The following is a 16,046-nucleotide window of genomic DNA, read 5'->3' as shown; positions in this document are numbered from 1 at the left end:
TACATACTAAGAGGTAGCCGACGTTAGTGATTGACAACATTAGGACTTCCCCTCTGGAGCACCACTGGTGAAAATGAACATGAGAAACATGGCATGTTGCATCAGCTGTTACATACAGCAGCCATGAATTTACATGCTCAGTAAGGGGGAGGTCGTATGGAGAAATGGGGGCTAAAGAAATGAGACGAATGCAACACAGGATCATATTAGAGCCAGTAGGGGAGAACGAGGTGGATGAGGGGGTGAGTGTGATGCAAGAGGAGCAGAAATGGAGGAGGGGTGGGGAGGTGGGGTGGAGGGACCACAGCGAGATTCAAGTAGTGCAGAGAGCAGAGGATGAGCTCGAGCTTGGTGTTGAAAAATGGCCTGCAGCTCTGTTTGAGGCTTGCGTGCATACCAGCAAGAAGGCTTTAAATTCATTATGAGCGGTGGTATGAGGATGAGGCCTGGGGGTGAAGATGCTGGGTGAGGTGGTGGGCGTGGAGGCGGGATTAAATCTTTAGTTTAATCTTGGATTGTGTGATTATATCAAATGTACATGTAAATAAATCGGGTAAATAAATTCTTTTAATTTTCCAAACTAGGTTATTGAAAATCAAATACAAAATATGAATAGTTGTCCATATCAGTTGCACTAAAGGGTTAATGTGTGTGTTCCAGGACAGGTTTGAGTCAGCTGTGTGATGTTGACGACAGGTCATGTTTTCAGAGCAAGTTCAGGCAAAGATACCATCTTCCCTCCAAATGGAGCCAAATGGCTTCTTACTGCAAGAGATGTTTTTCAACGCACACATAAAACATTCCAATCAACACAAATGCATGGAGTAACTGATGTTTACAAACTGATGAAAAAGAAATTCATAGAGCTGATTCAAGCAATCACAGAATAGAATAAATAGACAAAATTGTTGGTTTCAAAAATGAAAACTGAAATCTCTCACTATCCAACTACATAGACTCTTAGTTCAGTTGAGAAAGAATCTATAGGGTTTGCCCTCCTTGACTCGGCCAGTTCTTCCTTGCAGATCCTTTTGAGCTTTGTCAGATTGGATGGGAAGTGTCTTTGAAGTGCCATCTGAGCACTTCTCTGCAAGTTTTCTTTAGGATTTAAAGGGGAACTACTGTTTTTTACAACCTGGACCTTATTTCTACCATAAAATACGATCGTTTACTCACCCATATAACTTTTGTTTCATTTGCACTCGTTCAGTAGATAAATAGATCTGCGTATAACCATATAGTGGGAGTGAAAAGGCACCAAGACGCAACTTCTGAATAACGCATTATCTGCCGCGAAACTCGTTCATTTCGCCAATATTTTCTTATGATATGCTAATGCTATTTCCCGTTGAGTCCAGAGTTAGCTGTTATTATCATCCGGGGTCGGTAGATTGACCTACAGACCCGGATGATGTCTTCTGACCTGGATGATGTCATCTCTGAGCGTCGCGCGCACCCACGACGGTCGGCTTGTTTACCTGTAATTTGCTACTGCTATGGTTCGTCCACAACCTCAGAATCGGAAAAATATACAGCCATGTTGCAAAAAACTGGCAGTAGCAAATTACAGGTAAACAAGCTGACCGTCACGGGTGCGCGCGACGCTCAGAGATGACATTATCCAGGTCAAAAGACAGGTAACTCCGGATTCAACGGGGAATAGCATTAGCGTATCATAACAAAATATTGGCGAATTGAACGAGTTTTGTGGCAGATAATGCGTTATTTAGAGGCTGCGTCTCGGTGCCCTGTCACTCCCGATATATGGATATACGCAGAGCTAATTATCTCCTGAACGAGTGCAAATGACACAAAACCTATATGGGTGAGTAAACGATCGTATTTTATGCTAGAAATAAGGTCCAGGTTGTAAAAAAAACGGTAGTTCCCCTTTAAATCTAGCCTTTGGCTGGGTCATTCAAGACCAGTCAGAGACTTTTCCTGAAGTCCTCTCTTGTCTGTATGCTTCGGCTCATTGTGGTACTGTCCCAGCTGCAACTGGTGGAACAGGTTTTCCTTCAAGGGCCGCTGTACATTTGGCTGCATTCATCCATCCCCCAACCCTCTCTTCTACCAGTTGTTCTGCACCTGCAGCTGAGAAGTGCCCCCCACAAAGATTGCTATCACAGAGCAACACTGTAAGCGTGCCATCAACAGATGATGAGCAGTGTCTGGTATTGAAACAAATGGAGTCATCTTGCTTGTTTACAGGTTAACAACTCTAGGAAGAACAATGGAGGTTCCAGACTTTTCATTTTGGCTAGAAATGTACTCTTACCCTGATTTAAATGGTAAATGGTCTTCTATTTTTGTAGCACTTTCTACCTGTTGATACTCAAAGAGTTTTACAATGCTTTACAACGATGCATCTATCCATTCTTTCACACTGCCAGCCCCCTGGTTTGTGGACAACCCTTTCCTTGGACTTCATGGCATCAGCATGCAATATGGCAAGGTCAAGGGAAGGCACCACCTTGACCAGGAGAATGTGTAGACAGGAACTCATAAAGCATGATGGGAGAGATGAGAAAGCCAGGAAGGCAGACCAAATGGGAGAATGTACTGGAGAGGAAATGTTATCCCTAACAGACCTCTGGAAAGCAGATCTCCAGCACACCTTGTTCACAATCCAGGTTGTTTATGCCTTACCCCACTAGCTCTCCTCTCATAAGGAAAGACTGATGTTCCATCTTGCCATCTTTTCCCTGGTAGCCTAATCTCAGTGCTGCCCATTAACCCTTGCTGAAAGTCATGACCACTGAAGTCACAACCAAGTTTGCATCTGAATCCATTGTCCACAAACAACATCAAAGTCCTCTAGCCACTCCCCGGCACCACCATAACACCTCGAGGGGACTGCTTACTGCAACATGGGAACTGAGAACTAGCCAAGGTAGCAGCTCAAATTTTCAGACACCATAACATCAACAAGTTCTGGTTGTGTTTTAAGGAAGGCAACAAGAGGATACAGACCCAGTGCCAAAAACTGCCAACAGGAATGTCAGAGGGAGACATGAGGCAAATGGAAACAAGCAGCAGAAGGTTCATAGCTTACTGATACACTAGCAGAGCCAAGGGCAACATCACAGAGTTCAGCGAAAATGAATGCTAAAGGAACACAAGTTATAACCTTTATCCACAGGTGAGTGAGCGTGCCTGAAGTTGAAAGAACTGAAACACCCAGCCGCCCCAGGTAACATCACTGATGATATGCCGCCCCTAGCGCACTGACAGATTTATGTCTGCCCTCTTTCCAATAGATTCCAGAAAATGCAGTCACACCTTTCATCAGAGAGAAATAGATAGCTGGTGCGATGAGGCCAAAAATGTATTTTCCCATCAGGTGAACAACACAGACATTCTGCCAGCCGTTCTCTATGCTTGAACATAAGCTAACGCTGTTCCAAATGGAAGCCCTTTTCACTGCATGCATCTCATGAGGTTTACACGTCTATGGAATGATTCGTAAGGTTGTGCTATTTCTGTGCAAGTCCCTGAGTTATGTGTTAGCCTCTCAACATTTCACAAAAGCTCTTGTTGAGCTGTATTACACGCTAGATTACTATTTTACGTTACGTACTTAATTAGTGTGTAACAGACTAATATACACTTTGTTCATGGCCATGGCATTTTTATAGACATCACATTAAGTATGGAGTAATTATGATGCATGTTTTGGCAGTTCATTTTCAGTTGTATTATGACTCAGCAGTCATTTTATTGTCTTCCACAAGAGACAAAACTGGTTTTGCACATGTTTTGCTATAGTCTATGGCTCTTTGAAGTTCAACAGTAACGTATTTGAGGAAAAGACATTCTTTAAAAAGTGTGCTTCGTGTTGAAGCCTAAAGTGTGTTGAACTTTAGGTCAGTTTTTTCGCACTGAACGTTCATCCATTCAAACTCAAAACATTTGTCTTTGTAATTATTATAGACGGCAGATTAGACAGTAGATATTTTCTCTGATTATTTTATTCTGTTGAGTTGCAGTGGCTGCTGTCACCCTTTTCCAAGACTGATTCATCATTCCTTTAACACACAATAAACTATAAGACCTGAGTGTCTTTTAATCTAGATTTTTGTTGCTATGAGGAAACTGTATCTTTCTGGTTTTTAATTATCAACACACCATAGAGTATTGGTAAAAATAAATAAAGCATGAACAGTGATTACAGACAATAGACACTGTGGCATTGTGAATAACCATGTATTACAAAAACAAAAGTTTTTCTTGTAAAAATAACCTGCTCCACAGGTATACTGACACACTGAGCTACAGGAAATAGATGTAGCCATTGTCTATGAATGTGTAAGATATTGCATTACTGTGAGATTGGATTTCTTTAAAAAAAACAAAAAAACACAAAAAATCTACTTTTCTGATCAATGAGGAGTGTTCTGCTCTTTATGTGTCATCTGTATTTCGAAAAACTGTGGCTGAAACATCATTCCTGTTACAAACAGAAAACGGAATTGTACTAATCTGCATGATTCATCAAACATCCCATGGTTTACAATGCAAAAACAACCCCAAGGTTCAGTTGGCAGCGTCGACAAATGAGTCCTCAGTGACTCCTTTTGAGATTTTTTTTTTTTTCTACAAGAAACTAATTTATTGGGACAAAAATACATCACATATAATCACAAATACAAATGAACCCCCAGCCATAGGTGTACATTTTCAGATATAAAACTGGATAAGTAAGCAGCTTACTATAATATTTTTCACCATATTTCATACAGTAAATGAACAAAATTCCTTTTAGTACTTGTACTACACAGTGAAAGAACGTATTTCATGCTAATCAATAAACCAAGTGATTAACCAAGATCCAAAAGTGCTACAAAAGAGTTTGTTATTGCCTAAACCTGATAACCCTCTGCACGGAAAAAGGAAAAAACAAATCTGTATATTTCACTAAATTCTTTAGGAAGAGCTTATGACTCATGTTACCATGCATATTACATTTATTCATTATTTTACAAGCATCATTTTATATGCATCCAAACCTATATTCCTTAATCCCACAGAGTATTACAGTTCCTCTAACATTGTTATATTTTATTATGTTGTTTAAGACATTTCTAGCTTTTTACCGACTCTCGGTCACTTTGTGACTCTTTTAGAAGTGCTCTCAAAAAGAGGACTTGAATAAACTGTAAAACATGGTCATTCAAGTCCACAACAAGCGTTCCTTTCGTCCGCTGAGACACATAGCTGGTTAATTAAAATCTAGCCTTTGTTCTTCTGCCACATGTATAACTTCACAATCTTCACCCTGTATTACATTTGTATATATTAAATATCTGCTGACCACCGCCACGCCACAAAAAACATAAGTGTAACCATGATATTAGAAAACAAAAAAGTGATCCACTTTATGTTCACATCTACTATATCATCATATATGGTTTTCATATGGTTTAAACCCATTCCCAAAATATCTAATAAATGCTCTAATGTTATACAAAGATATACAAATGCATTCACTTAATTATTTGATAAAAAAAGAAAACTATATTAAAATGAGTATTTATCAGGGAAAGAGTGATACAGGCAATATTTAGCCTTGCTTAGAATAATACCTGAATGCAGGGAAAGAGGAAAAATATTCCATTTACCATCAGCAATTACCCAGCTTGTCAGCCACCAATGCCGTATAGTTCTAAAAGTGCTAAAAACATTGTTGGTTCGTTGGTCAATAACTTCAGGGAGTGAGCTAGATCGTCACCCCTGTTGTTTTAATTTTCCGGCATGTATTTAATACATATGATACAATGTGTACGAATTTGAAGTTGTTGGAAAACTCCTCAGATTTGGCCGAGCTCAATGTATTTGCTTTCAGACTTTGAGCTAAACTTAGTACATTATGAATCTCAATCCAACAAGAACAGGTGGGATTGAAGTTGCAATAAGAAAACAAATAAACAAGATACAGCACATTGAAGTATGAAAACTGATCAATAACACATCTTGTTATATTCCAGTTCACCAACTTAACATGCTAAAAGGTAAAACATAAACTAAAACTCCCTGCACATAACAGGCTGAAGACTGTTTAACAGCCGTGTGAGGGAAGTCAAATTAAAACTGTATTTACTCCCCATCACCATACAATGTTTACGAAAAGTTGATTGTCCTTTAGTACAAAAGTCCTCTAAAGATCCAACGTGTAAATTATATGGCTTTAAATCACTTTGGTTACAATCAAAATCCAGAGAGAAGTATAAAAGTAACTAATACCTGAATAACCCCGTTACTGGGATTACATGTTATGTGATATATACACAACAATGAACTACAACCTCTGGCATTTGAATTATAAGCTACAACCTAATGTTTAGAGGATTTAAATAATTTCTTTCTAATATAAAACCCATCAAATGATAATGATGCTGAAAACAAGTCCAGCTTTTAAAGCACTGCTGGGCAATTAGAATAATCGTGTCATAAAAGGCTATTCACACTAACATATTTCTAAAACCCTGCCATAGATTTTACGTTGGAATCTCCAGGAACATACTAACTGAGGACTACTTGTTACTTAAATGTTACAAACAATGGAAGTTTCACAGAAACCAGCTGATGGGCACCTAACATTTTTGCGTGAGTTACAATAAATACCTGATTGCAAGTCAAGTATTTTCACTGCACGCATTATGTTAGATGCTTTACATAACAGGCCTAAAATCACAAGAGGAAAGAACCTCATTAATCAAGGTCTCTCCAAGGCAAGTTCAAGCCTGAACCAAACTCGAAACATTACTGTCGGGTCTCCAAAATGCCCTGCCAGGCGGATGTGCCGGGTGCTCATCCAATTCTGGGCTGCATACTCCGGCTCCCCTGAGAAAGAGGAACAAGTGAGTTAGTATTCAAAAGTCTGTATCAAAAGTTTCACTGCAGTCCACTTAACACACAGGTGCCAGTAAGATATCCCTTTAGAAACAAATGTTAGAAGTCAGGACTGGTCTACAGAGGACCATATGAGCTGGTGTGCAAGGCCTGCGAAATAATCCGAGACAAAAACCAAAAGTCTGCTATGTATACAAACAAAATGTGTATTACGCTAAGCTACACTCAGTAGTTTCGGTAAAGAATCCAACATCAGTTAATGTGATGACACATTAGAGACACTCCTAGCTTTGTGATGACACATACATTTGAACACACAGCAGTTGAGTAACAGGGCTGTCTGGTCCTCAACCAGTCTTTCAGTCTTCCCATTTTAATTAGGAAGAAAATTGCTCTACATGTCACTCAAATAACATACAAAACATAGCACTAAACTGCACAGGGATTTTACAGCTTATTCCATAATATGTATCATTCCCCCAATTCCATACGTCATGACGCACACACACAAAAAGCAGCCATGTTTGTGGTTGGCAGTTCCATTAAAACCAGCACCTATTACAATTTTCTACTGCATCCCAAATGAGGTTCAACATACACAAGATCAGACTCTCCCAATTAACAAACCAGGCCAGCAAAGTAAGCGTAACTTTATAGCAGTGATCAGGAAGGCCACCCTGATCACAGGGGACCCTTCTCATCCCCTTCACCACTCCTTCCAGTTACTGCCATCAGGCAGAAGGTACAAAGTTCCACTGGCCCAGAAAAAACTACAAAAAATCTCTAAATGTGTGTTTTTAATTGTGTTTTTACTGTTGAATGTGTCTTGATGGGAATTGCATGATTACTTCCTTGTGAGCCTTGTCAAAGAAGAATTTCTGTCACCATCTGGGACAGACAATAAAGCATATATCTTATTTCAAGCTGTTAACTTGCGACCAATAACTCAGGACACATTCAAGAAACGGTTAACAAGGGACCAGTGAGGATCCACAGCTATAGGTGTGTAAATAGATAACAGGTACATATTATTTACTTAAATTCACACTGATAACTCATCACCTATGTCACCTGTGACTCATTATTTGTTCATAGTTTTATGCTGCCACGCCAAAAGGCCAAACTACAAACAAAAGGGAATGGCCCATAATGATGTTGAATGTCCCCCGGCTACAGACGTTAAAAGGCTCTGAGCACCTAACAACTTCGGTTGCTGCTTCGGTTAGAATAGCAGCAAGTGAACAAACAAATGAACACGTTATTTTGTGTTGCAAAACGCTGTGTTTCACATTGGTAGTGGGCCCACTCAGTGTTACCAGCGTACCAAACAATCATTGGAAACTACAATCCCATAAAATTTGACATACCATGGTATGGAGGTAGCTGCCCATCTGCAGCAGACACTCCAGGGTCTCCATCATCTGCTCTTGGCGGAGCGTGTTCAGTCTGGTGTGACTGTGGGATTTGCTGTTTTCCAGCTTGCACACGGTGGTCTTCAAAGCCAGTGAAGCACACTGGAGGACACTCATTCCTAAGAACACAGACGTTCACATTGGATATTTGAGATATGCTTGTGTTCACCACATACATTTCGTAACTCTTATATCACAATATTAGGGCTGCCAATAGACACTATATGTCTATAGATATAAAATATTTGATCACGATTTAACGCTGGATTCTTTACATGTACCTTTTTTCATTTGTAGAGTTTGTATAACTCTTCTCAAGATCTTTGCTGCTCAGAAAGCTAACTTTGTTCATATTGACATTAAATGCAGAAAACTCAATTCTTGTTGAGAGGACTTTTTTGCAGGGCTTTAAAGTGCAACTAGTCACTTTTTCTTTTTTTTTTTTTTTTTTTACCTCGTTTGCTTCAACTCGCTTGTCTCTGCTTGTTTTTTTTTTTTTTTACTTCTTTTTTTAGTTACTCAGATGTTTCAAAGATTTCAAGGTTCTCAGTACTTACCAGAGTTATCAGTAGCTTCAACGTCAACATACATGTCATCCATCATTGCCTGTTTTAGCACCTGTTAGAAAACATAAATACTGATTAAATATAGAATATGAGCAAATGTGTTCTTCACAACACGCTCTCCAAAAAGCATGACTACAGTGCAACGCAACACAAATGTGATTTGAAGCAGATGAACAAAAAAGTTGGTGGAGGTTGCACAAGTTTTAATTGAATTACACCCACTGGATTTGACTTGACCTTTGATTTGACGACCTAATGAATGTCAATCATATAGCTATAGGTAGTCATAGGTAGTCAGTGCATTCTTGCTATGTAGTTAGATATGTCGCGTGGTTGAGGAATGAGTCTTCAGTGCATGGTCTTAAATGGTACTGGAACTAATGATAATTGCCACTTGCAGATTAGTTTATACCTTTAGTGATTAATAATTTAATCTCTAAAAAGACAAAAACTATTTCCCACAACCCCAAGCTGACGTTTTCAAAATGGATAGCCCCAAAAAAGATTTTGTCGCCCTCAAGGTAAGGCAATTTAATCAAACACTTTGTCAACTAACTGTTGCATCTCCAGTCTAAAATGAGGAATGGTTAAAGAAGGTGGGAATGAGAAAAAAGCTTGGTCTTAAACTTTGTTATCCACACGCAGTAGAAAAACAGTCTTGTCAAACAACATCTGCTGTGCATATTTGAGGAGAGCTATAAAAATAAACTCAGGTGATGTATTTACTTTGACGCACAAAGGTGCTATATAACTTCACCTGAGAAAATCTTCTTTACACACCCACAGTTAACATTTAAAAGGAGCAATTTTGTTCTCTGGACATTCTGTACAGCGTGAGTCATCCATCGCAAGAAAATTAACATCAAACAAGTTTGCTCAACACATGACACTTGTTGGAATGCTTTAAAACCTCTTTCATCTGCTGGCTTGGCTCAGAGGCACTGTGAATCAGTAGCAGCCAATGAGTTGTGACAAAAGGGGTTATGCTGCTTGTTAGAAGTAACCCTGATCTAGTACCCTGCTACAATCAACCAATGACGGAACAGCACAAACACACTCCTAAGGACTCTAACCTCCAGGACTCTGATGTAGCCATTCTCAGCACTGAGATGGAGGCAGGACTTTCCACAGTTGTTCTTCACATTGACGTCTGCTCCCAGATTGATCAGGTCTGCCACCATCAGGTGGTGGTTGTGCTTTGCCGCATAGAGGAGGGCAGTCTGCAAAGACAGGGCAACAAACATAAACTGTGGGTTGTGAAACAAAATAACCTGCAATCAAAATGTGTTCAAAGCACCCTGCGGTGATAGGTTTCCGTGTGGTTAAGCAGCGGTATCCGTGACAGTGAAAAGGGAGGAACAACTGTGGCTGTGTGTGTAACTATCCGTATAAATACATCTGTAAAGTAAAAGTGAAGATTTTTTTATTTTTTTTAATTGCAGTTTAAATAAATATCACCCAGATTACAGTTTAACAGACTAATTTTACATCATAAAAACTTGTTATGCTGCTGTGCAAACTGACTTTCTGTCTGTTATAGCGTTAAATTACCACCTATAGTGTACATATAGTGACAAGGAGACGGTTCTTTGTGATCTGTATTATTAGGGCTTCATCTTAGTTGCTTTGTGTGCAACCTAGTTAATCTTGTTGAATCATTGTAACAATTTTGCTCAGAACTCTTTATGAAAAGCTTTCTCGATAAAATACTCCTGTTGTTGTGAAATTTAGCAGACAGATTTACATAAAACTAAATAGAAACGCAAATCAGTTTGTACGGTACCATTCCATCAGAGTCTTTGGTGTCCAAGATGTTCAGTGCAGCCATCCTTTTAGCAAGAGCATAGCCCAGCGCTCTCTTTCCGACAGTGGCCACTTTATGGAGAGCTCTGAAAGGAGAAGCACTGACATATTTAGATCAAAGTAAAGATATTCTAGAGCAGTCTACAGCACAACGGAGGAAAACAGGTCTGAACTTGTTGTTCAGAATGTTGTTCAGTCTGAAAAATACATTAAAAAAGGGTAAGACCTATCCTGCAGGATGCTTGTAATTTTTGTAATTCTTGAGCTCAACCCACTCAACATAAAACATCTAAAGCCAACCGCTCTGACCGGTCATAGTTGCTAATAATATTAACCAAAAAGGTAGTGAAAGGTAGCTGCACCATAATCCTTTTCATAATATAATAATTTTCTGCTCTGACACAGGGGTCGCGTTAACTGAATATTTTCCGTCATTGACTGTTTTTTTTAAACTGTGACGGAAAAATTTGAAGGCCATCCGTCATTTTGGCAGATTGCAATTCACACCCCTGACCACTTGGTGGCGAGTGACCTTATTAATTGGCTCTTGTCTCTAATCACAGTTTTCGTTCCAAACATCGCGGAACTTTTGTCAGTGCACGATTTCCTGGTACACAGATTACACTGACGCACACGTCAGAGCTCGGCTAACCATAGACATATATACAATATATAGCCTATGTAGGCCTATATATTTATATTTATGCAGCTACGGCTACCAGAATCGAGGAATCGGATGAAAGCACGTTGCTAGGACTGATGGAAGGCAAATTTTATTTTAAAAAACTACCTGATGGAAGCCTTGATAAAAGCGGGGGTTTGTACAGAGCTGTTAGCCTAGCAGTCCAGGTCCGAGTACGGACGTGTCGGCAGCCTAAACTTTTTTTTTTTTTTTTTTTACCATTTAAAGTCAAAACTGTTCTGAAAAAGAACTTAAAGTTAATGAAATTTAAATGCTATTCAATATGTCATTATTATCATTTTAAAAAATTAAAGTGACGGGTAAAAATAGATTATGACGGGATTTTTATGACCCTGTCAGTCAAAATGACGAGCAACAAAAAAATCTAGCGCAACCTCTGCTCTGACATTTCAAATATCTCTTCTATGAAAAATATGCTTCTTACCGGAACAACTAATGTGACCAAACTAGTTCATGTCTGCGTCTAAAAAAAAATGTCCACTGACGCGAGTCTATAATCATCTCATCTATTTGAGAAGGCTGGGACTGCAATATATACACAGAGCAGCACAAATTAAATCTACTGCATAGAATTAAACATATTAGTTATTGATGTAGTTTTGATCTTTTGACATAAACGTGTATCAGTTTTTACTTCAGAGCAAGTACTCCAACAGTACTCCAAAATTTGTCTACAGACTGTGAGGAATACGAACAGTGTAGTGCCCCTTCAACCATATAGTTTCCACAGTCATACAACGACAGTCTTAGACTAAACTTACGTCCTGCCCTGTTCATCGGTGGACAGCAGCGCTGCATCAGAGATGTCCCTCAGCTGGCTCTCCTCTTTCTGCAGCTGTGTCCAGAAGAATGCAGAGCTACTCATGTTCCAGTTGTGGTTCCAGTCCTCCCACACTTCATAACTTGGGGTCATGTTTCCAACGCTGGTGGGCTCGGGGCTGGTGTACATGAAATCGGGAGGGGGTGGGCTCTGTTGGTAGTCTGGTGAGTAGGCCACGTAGAACTGGGGTGTGGGGGTCAATTCATCATACTTGTCACTATTGCATCCCGCACCTAGAGGAAGGAGATAATGCGGCATATTAAGTGGTGGTATATACTCGTCATCAAGGTTGTATTTTAAAGAGTAACTGTCATAATATGGACATGCTCCCCGGGAATTACCATATGGAGAAAGCTCAGGAGACATTGGAGGGTCGAAGAATGTTGTACTTTGGGGAGGGGAGTGGTAGGTGTTGCCAGTCCTGAGATCCTCCTCCAGCACCTCAACGATAATTGCAAGCTCCTCCAGGCTTTTTGTTGGGTGTTGTACCTGAAAGCCAGCCACGCCATGCAGAGTTATTTGAACTGCTCTTCAAAATGCCATTTGATTTATAGCCTGTCATTAACTTGTCTCAAGGAAACTTTTGGCAGAAGCAGAGGTCTGTATGTTTTTCAACACTCACCTTGATAGTTTGCCGTCTTGCGCGTGTTTTCACACGTTTTATTTCTCCTGTGGAACAAAAATTCAAAAGTGAGAGTCAGGTGGCACACTAGCACCTTAATAACCGAATTAGATCAAGGATTTACTGACCTTTCGCAGCTTTTCTGCATCTCTGCTGCAATTACAAATGAGATGTTGTAAACACAAAAACTCCAACAGTGTCAGTTGTTTTGTATGAGCTTCTTTTGATACATAGGGTTACATTATGTAAGATAAAAGTATATTGGTTTCATACTACAACTTCAAGGCTACATATATCTCTGGGAGTGATTTTCAAACCTAATTAATATAGTGAACAGGCACATATTTGGTCTCCTTCAAGAAAACAGTAATGCCGAGAAGGAAAAAACGTTTTCACTTAATAAGCATTATTCAGAATTTACTGTATTCCATTAAATCTTCCAATAAGTAATCACATTTGTTTTTTAAGTTTTTGAAATTGAAATGGATCCTGAGCCACCATTGTGGGAATTGGTCAAAATAAGGGTAGAAAAAACAGAAGGGAATGACTCACTAACATTGAAATGGATAATTTGTTGTGATATGTCGCCCTGAGTAAAAGGTTTCCATATGATTACCAGGCTCAACTATTACTTTCTGTCTCCAAAGAAATTACCTTAAATTCTTGAGGTTCCCAGCCTTGGGCTAGACGGACATTTTTCAGGAGATCTCTTACTGGCATTTTGACGCGGACTCCAAGGTAGACCTTTTCGCTGCCATACATGGAGCATTTTGTACCTGGAGAAAAACAATGCATGATGAATCCATAGGGCCGGTTCAGACTCCACTGACGAACAGACGGAGAATCGGCTGAATTTAATATGGAAAATAACATTAGAGGAGCTGGTAAAACTGTCGCCTTTTTGTCTCAAGCTTTTTTTTTTGTCAGTGACCCATGTCTCTTGGGTCATATTCATACTTATACAAAGATGACGGGGACAGTTTTTATTATAGTCAGAAGGACAGCTATTAATGCGAAACCCAATTTTGTTTTCTCTGACTGAGCAGGAAACATAGCACATGTTTACTATCAGTAACTGAAAATGCGCCAACTAACTTTAAATGGCTAAGTTCAGACTGATTCTATCACTAAAACTTGTATAGGTGGATTGCTAGATGTTAACAGATGAGAGCAAACTCAACATTTGACTGTATTTTTTCCTGTCATCACAGCAGCTCACAAGACAGTTTTTCAGCTGAGGCAGAAAGAGAAGAGCACAAAATATGAAATATCACAGGGCTTAGTATTGGGGCTGAAGTAAATTTTTACTTCAATGAGATGGGAAGTGCTCATGACTGAAATTAGTAGGTTAAAGGGGTGGGAGTGATTAGATGGTTAGATCATAGTCACATGCCACAATGGCAGTAAACAATGGAAAATTTTGTGAACAAGTAATTCTGCACAACATACGAAAAATAGTTTGGAGTAGAGGGTGTTACAAGTCAAATAGGAAATTAATAAATAAAAAATAATAACAATAATAAAACAATATGTGTTTGTACCATATCTGTGTATTCGAATTTGTGGGGTTTTGATGGTGACCTTAAACAATAGGAAAGCTGTGAGCTTTTGGGGACCATAAGGTCACGGGTTTGAATCCCTTCTATGACCACGGCTGAGATACCTTGAGCATTTTTCTAACAAAAATATGCTGTCAGTCATTTAAAACTGTTAAAAAATATATATTTGTTAGATACAAGATCCAACAAATATATATATGTATATATGTATGTATGTATATATATATATGTATATATATGTATATATATTTGTATATATTTGTATGTATATATTTGTATGTGTATACACACACACACACACACACACACGCATATATATTGTGTGGAAGAGGCTAAGGGTGGGTAAGGCCTTTGAGGCTCATGATGTTGTTGGATGTGCACAAGCACAACGTTTATATAACTTATGTGTATATAGGATAAAAACAAAGGTAATTATTTGAGTAACATTGTATTATAGAAAAGGCTAGGAGTACGTAAAAGCAAGTATATAAATGTTCACTACTTCTTGAACTTCTTGAAACTACTTATTTTTATTCTTTATTTTCTTAGTATTCTTTTTGGTTTGTTAACTATATTCGCGCCATTAAATAAAGGGTTTTAAAAAACATGAGATATAATATAATATAATATTCAAAAGATACTCACGGCCACCGGATACATTATGGGGGATGTATTATATAAACAAAGAGCCTGCTGTGGATGAGCTAATGCTAAAAAGTAAGTTTGTCAAAAAAAACTACTTTTTCTTTCTTTTGTTATTTTTATTTTTTCTTATTTTCTTATTCAGGCCCAACAACACAACAAAGTACGCCTACCTCCTCCTTTACTACTGCCTGTGTCGTGGACTGTCACGCCGGGAACAGGTGTGTCTGGCTCAGCTAAGCCCGCCGCGGTTTCCCCTGGCAGAGGAGAGAGCCCAGCACCCATGTCTGTTTCATCGCTTCCTTCTTTCGATTGCTTTCGTTTGTACCTTCCTCTCATCTCGTACTGTAAAGTCCTGAAAAAGATAAAAAAAAAAAAAAAGGTAAAAGTTAAAAATGGTCAACGTTGAGCCTTTGAATAATAAACAGCTCAATATATAATACTGACAGTTTCCCGTGTCTGGACTAAACTTGAACGTCTCTCCTTATCTGCCGAGGTCGTGCTGCTGAGCCAGTCTCCACCTGTTTGTTTGTTCACTACCGGGACAGATGAGTGTTAGGCAGGTAATCTGACACTGGCTGTCCTTTAGACGAGGACGACCACTCCTACTGCTTGGGGGCAAATACACATCAACACTAACCTGTTTGCTTGGAAAGCATGTGATCGTCTTAAAGCATACTCGAGAATATTTGTCAAAACTACATGAACAACATGAAATGTAAAAGTAGTTATTTTTAAATCAATCAGTGATAGTCAGTGAGTGAAACAACCTGCGCATGGCACTGACTGCAGTATCTGTCACATTCATGCCAGCGGTTAGTATAAAGTAGAACATTTTCTTGTAATCCAGCATAATTACTGGGTGCTTTGCATCTTAAGTGATTATAATCAACTTTGACACTCCACTGGAGTAAGAACTGGAGTTTACAACAACACGCTAAACATAGTCAGGCCTGTTTTGACCTGTTTACAGACAAGTGTGCACTCCCTCTGTTTCCCTGCAGCAGCCATCTTAAAGCCAGCAGGCTCCTCAAAGACAGCCTAACATATACACTGCCTGGTCAAAA

The 16,046-nt window shown here is 39.1% G+C and overlaps 1 protein-coding gene across 1 annotated transcript; it reads right to left on the bottom strand.

Moving 5' to 3' along the window:
* Positions 1–4,187: 4,187 nt before the first annotated feature.
* LOC311498357 (uncharacterized protein) lies at positions 4,188–15,840 on the bottom strand. Its single transcript, XM_084558902.1, has 12 exons — positions 15,427–15,840; positions 15,153–15,334; positions 13,433–13,554; positions 12,907–12,931; positions 12,779–12,825; positions 12,498–12,645; positions 12,098–12,389; positions 10,614–10,719; positions 9,904–10,050; positions 8,822–8,882; positions 8,220–8,383; positions 4,188–6,843 (listed from the first exon to the last, which is right to left on the bottom strand). Exons 2-12 carry the CDS (start codon positions 15,316–15,318, stop codon positions 6,811–6,813), a joined length of 1,311 nt encoding a protein of 436 aa, XP_084415028.1. The 5' UTR covers positions 15,319–15,334; positions 15,427–15,840; the 3' UTR covers positions 4,188–6,810.
* Positions 15,841–16,046: the final 206 nt, after the last annotated feature.

Source organism: Chelon labrosus (genome assembly GCF_963514085.1).
Source record: "Chelon labrosus genome assembly, chromosome: 13".
Taxonomy (NCBI): domain Eukaryota; kingdom Metazoa; phylum Chordata; class Actinopteri; order Mugiliformes; family Mugilidae; genus Chelon; species Chelon labrosus.
This window is presented reverse-complemented; position numbering and strand designations above follow the sequence as displayed.

Excerpts from the sequence above, each read along its gene's own strand:
- LOC311498357 (XM_084558902.1), bottom strand. The coding sequence starts at position 15,318 with ATGAGAGGAAGGTACAAACGAAAGCAATCGAAAGAAGGAAGCGATGAA. Across the intron at positions 13,555-15,152 it reads AGGCAGTAGTAAAGGAGGAG|GTACAAAATGCTCCATGTAT; the intron begins GTAGGCGTACTT and ends GTTTTTCTCCAG. Across the intron at positions 12,390-12,497 it reads TCCTGAGCTTTCTCCATATG|GTGCGGGATGCAATAGTGAC; the intron begins GTAATTCCCGGG and ends TCCTTCCTCTAG.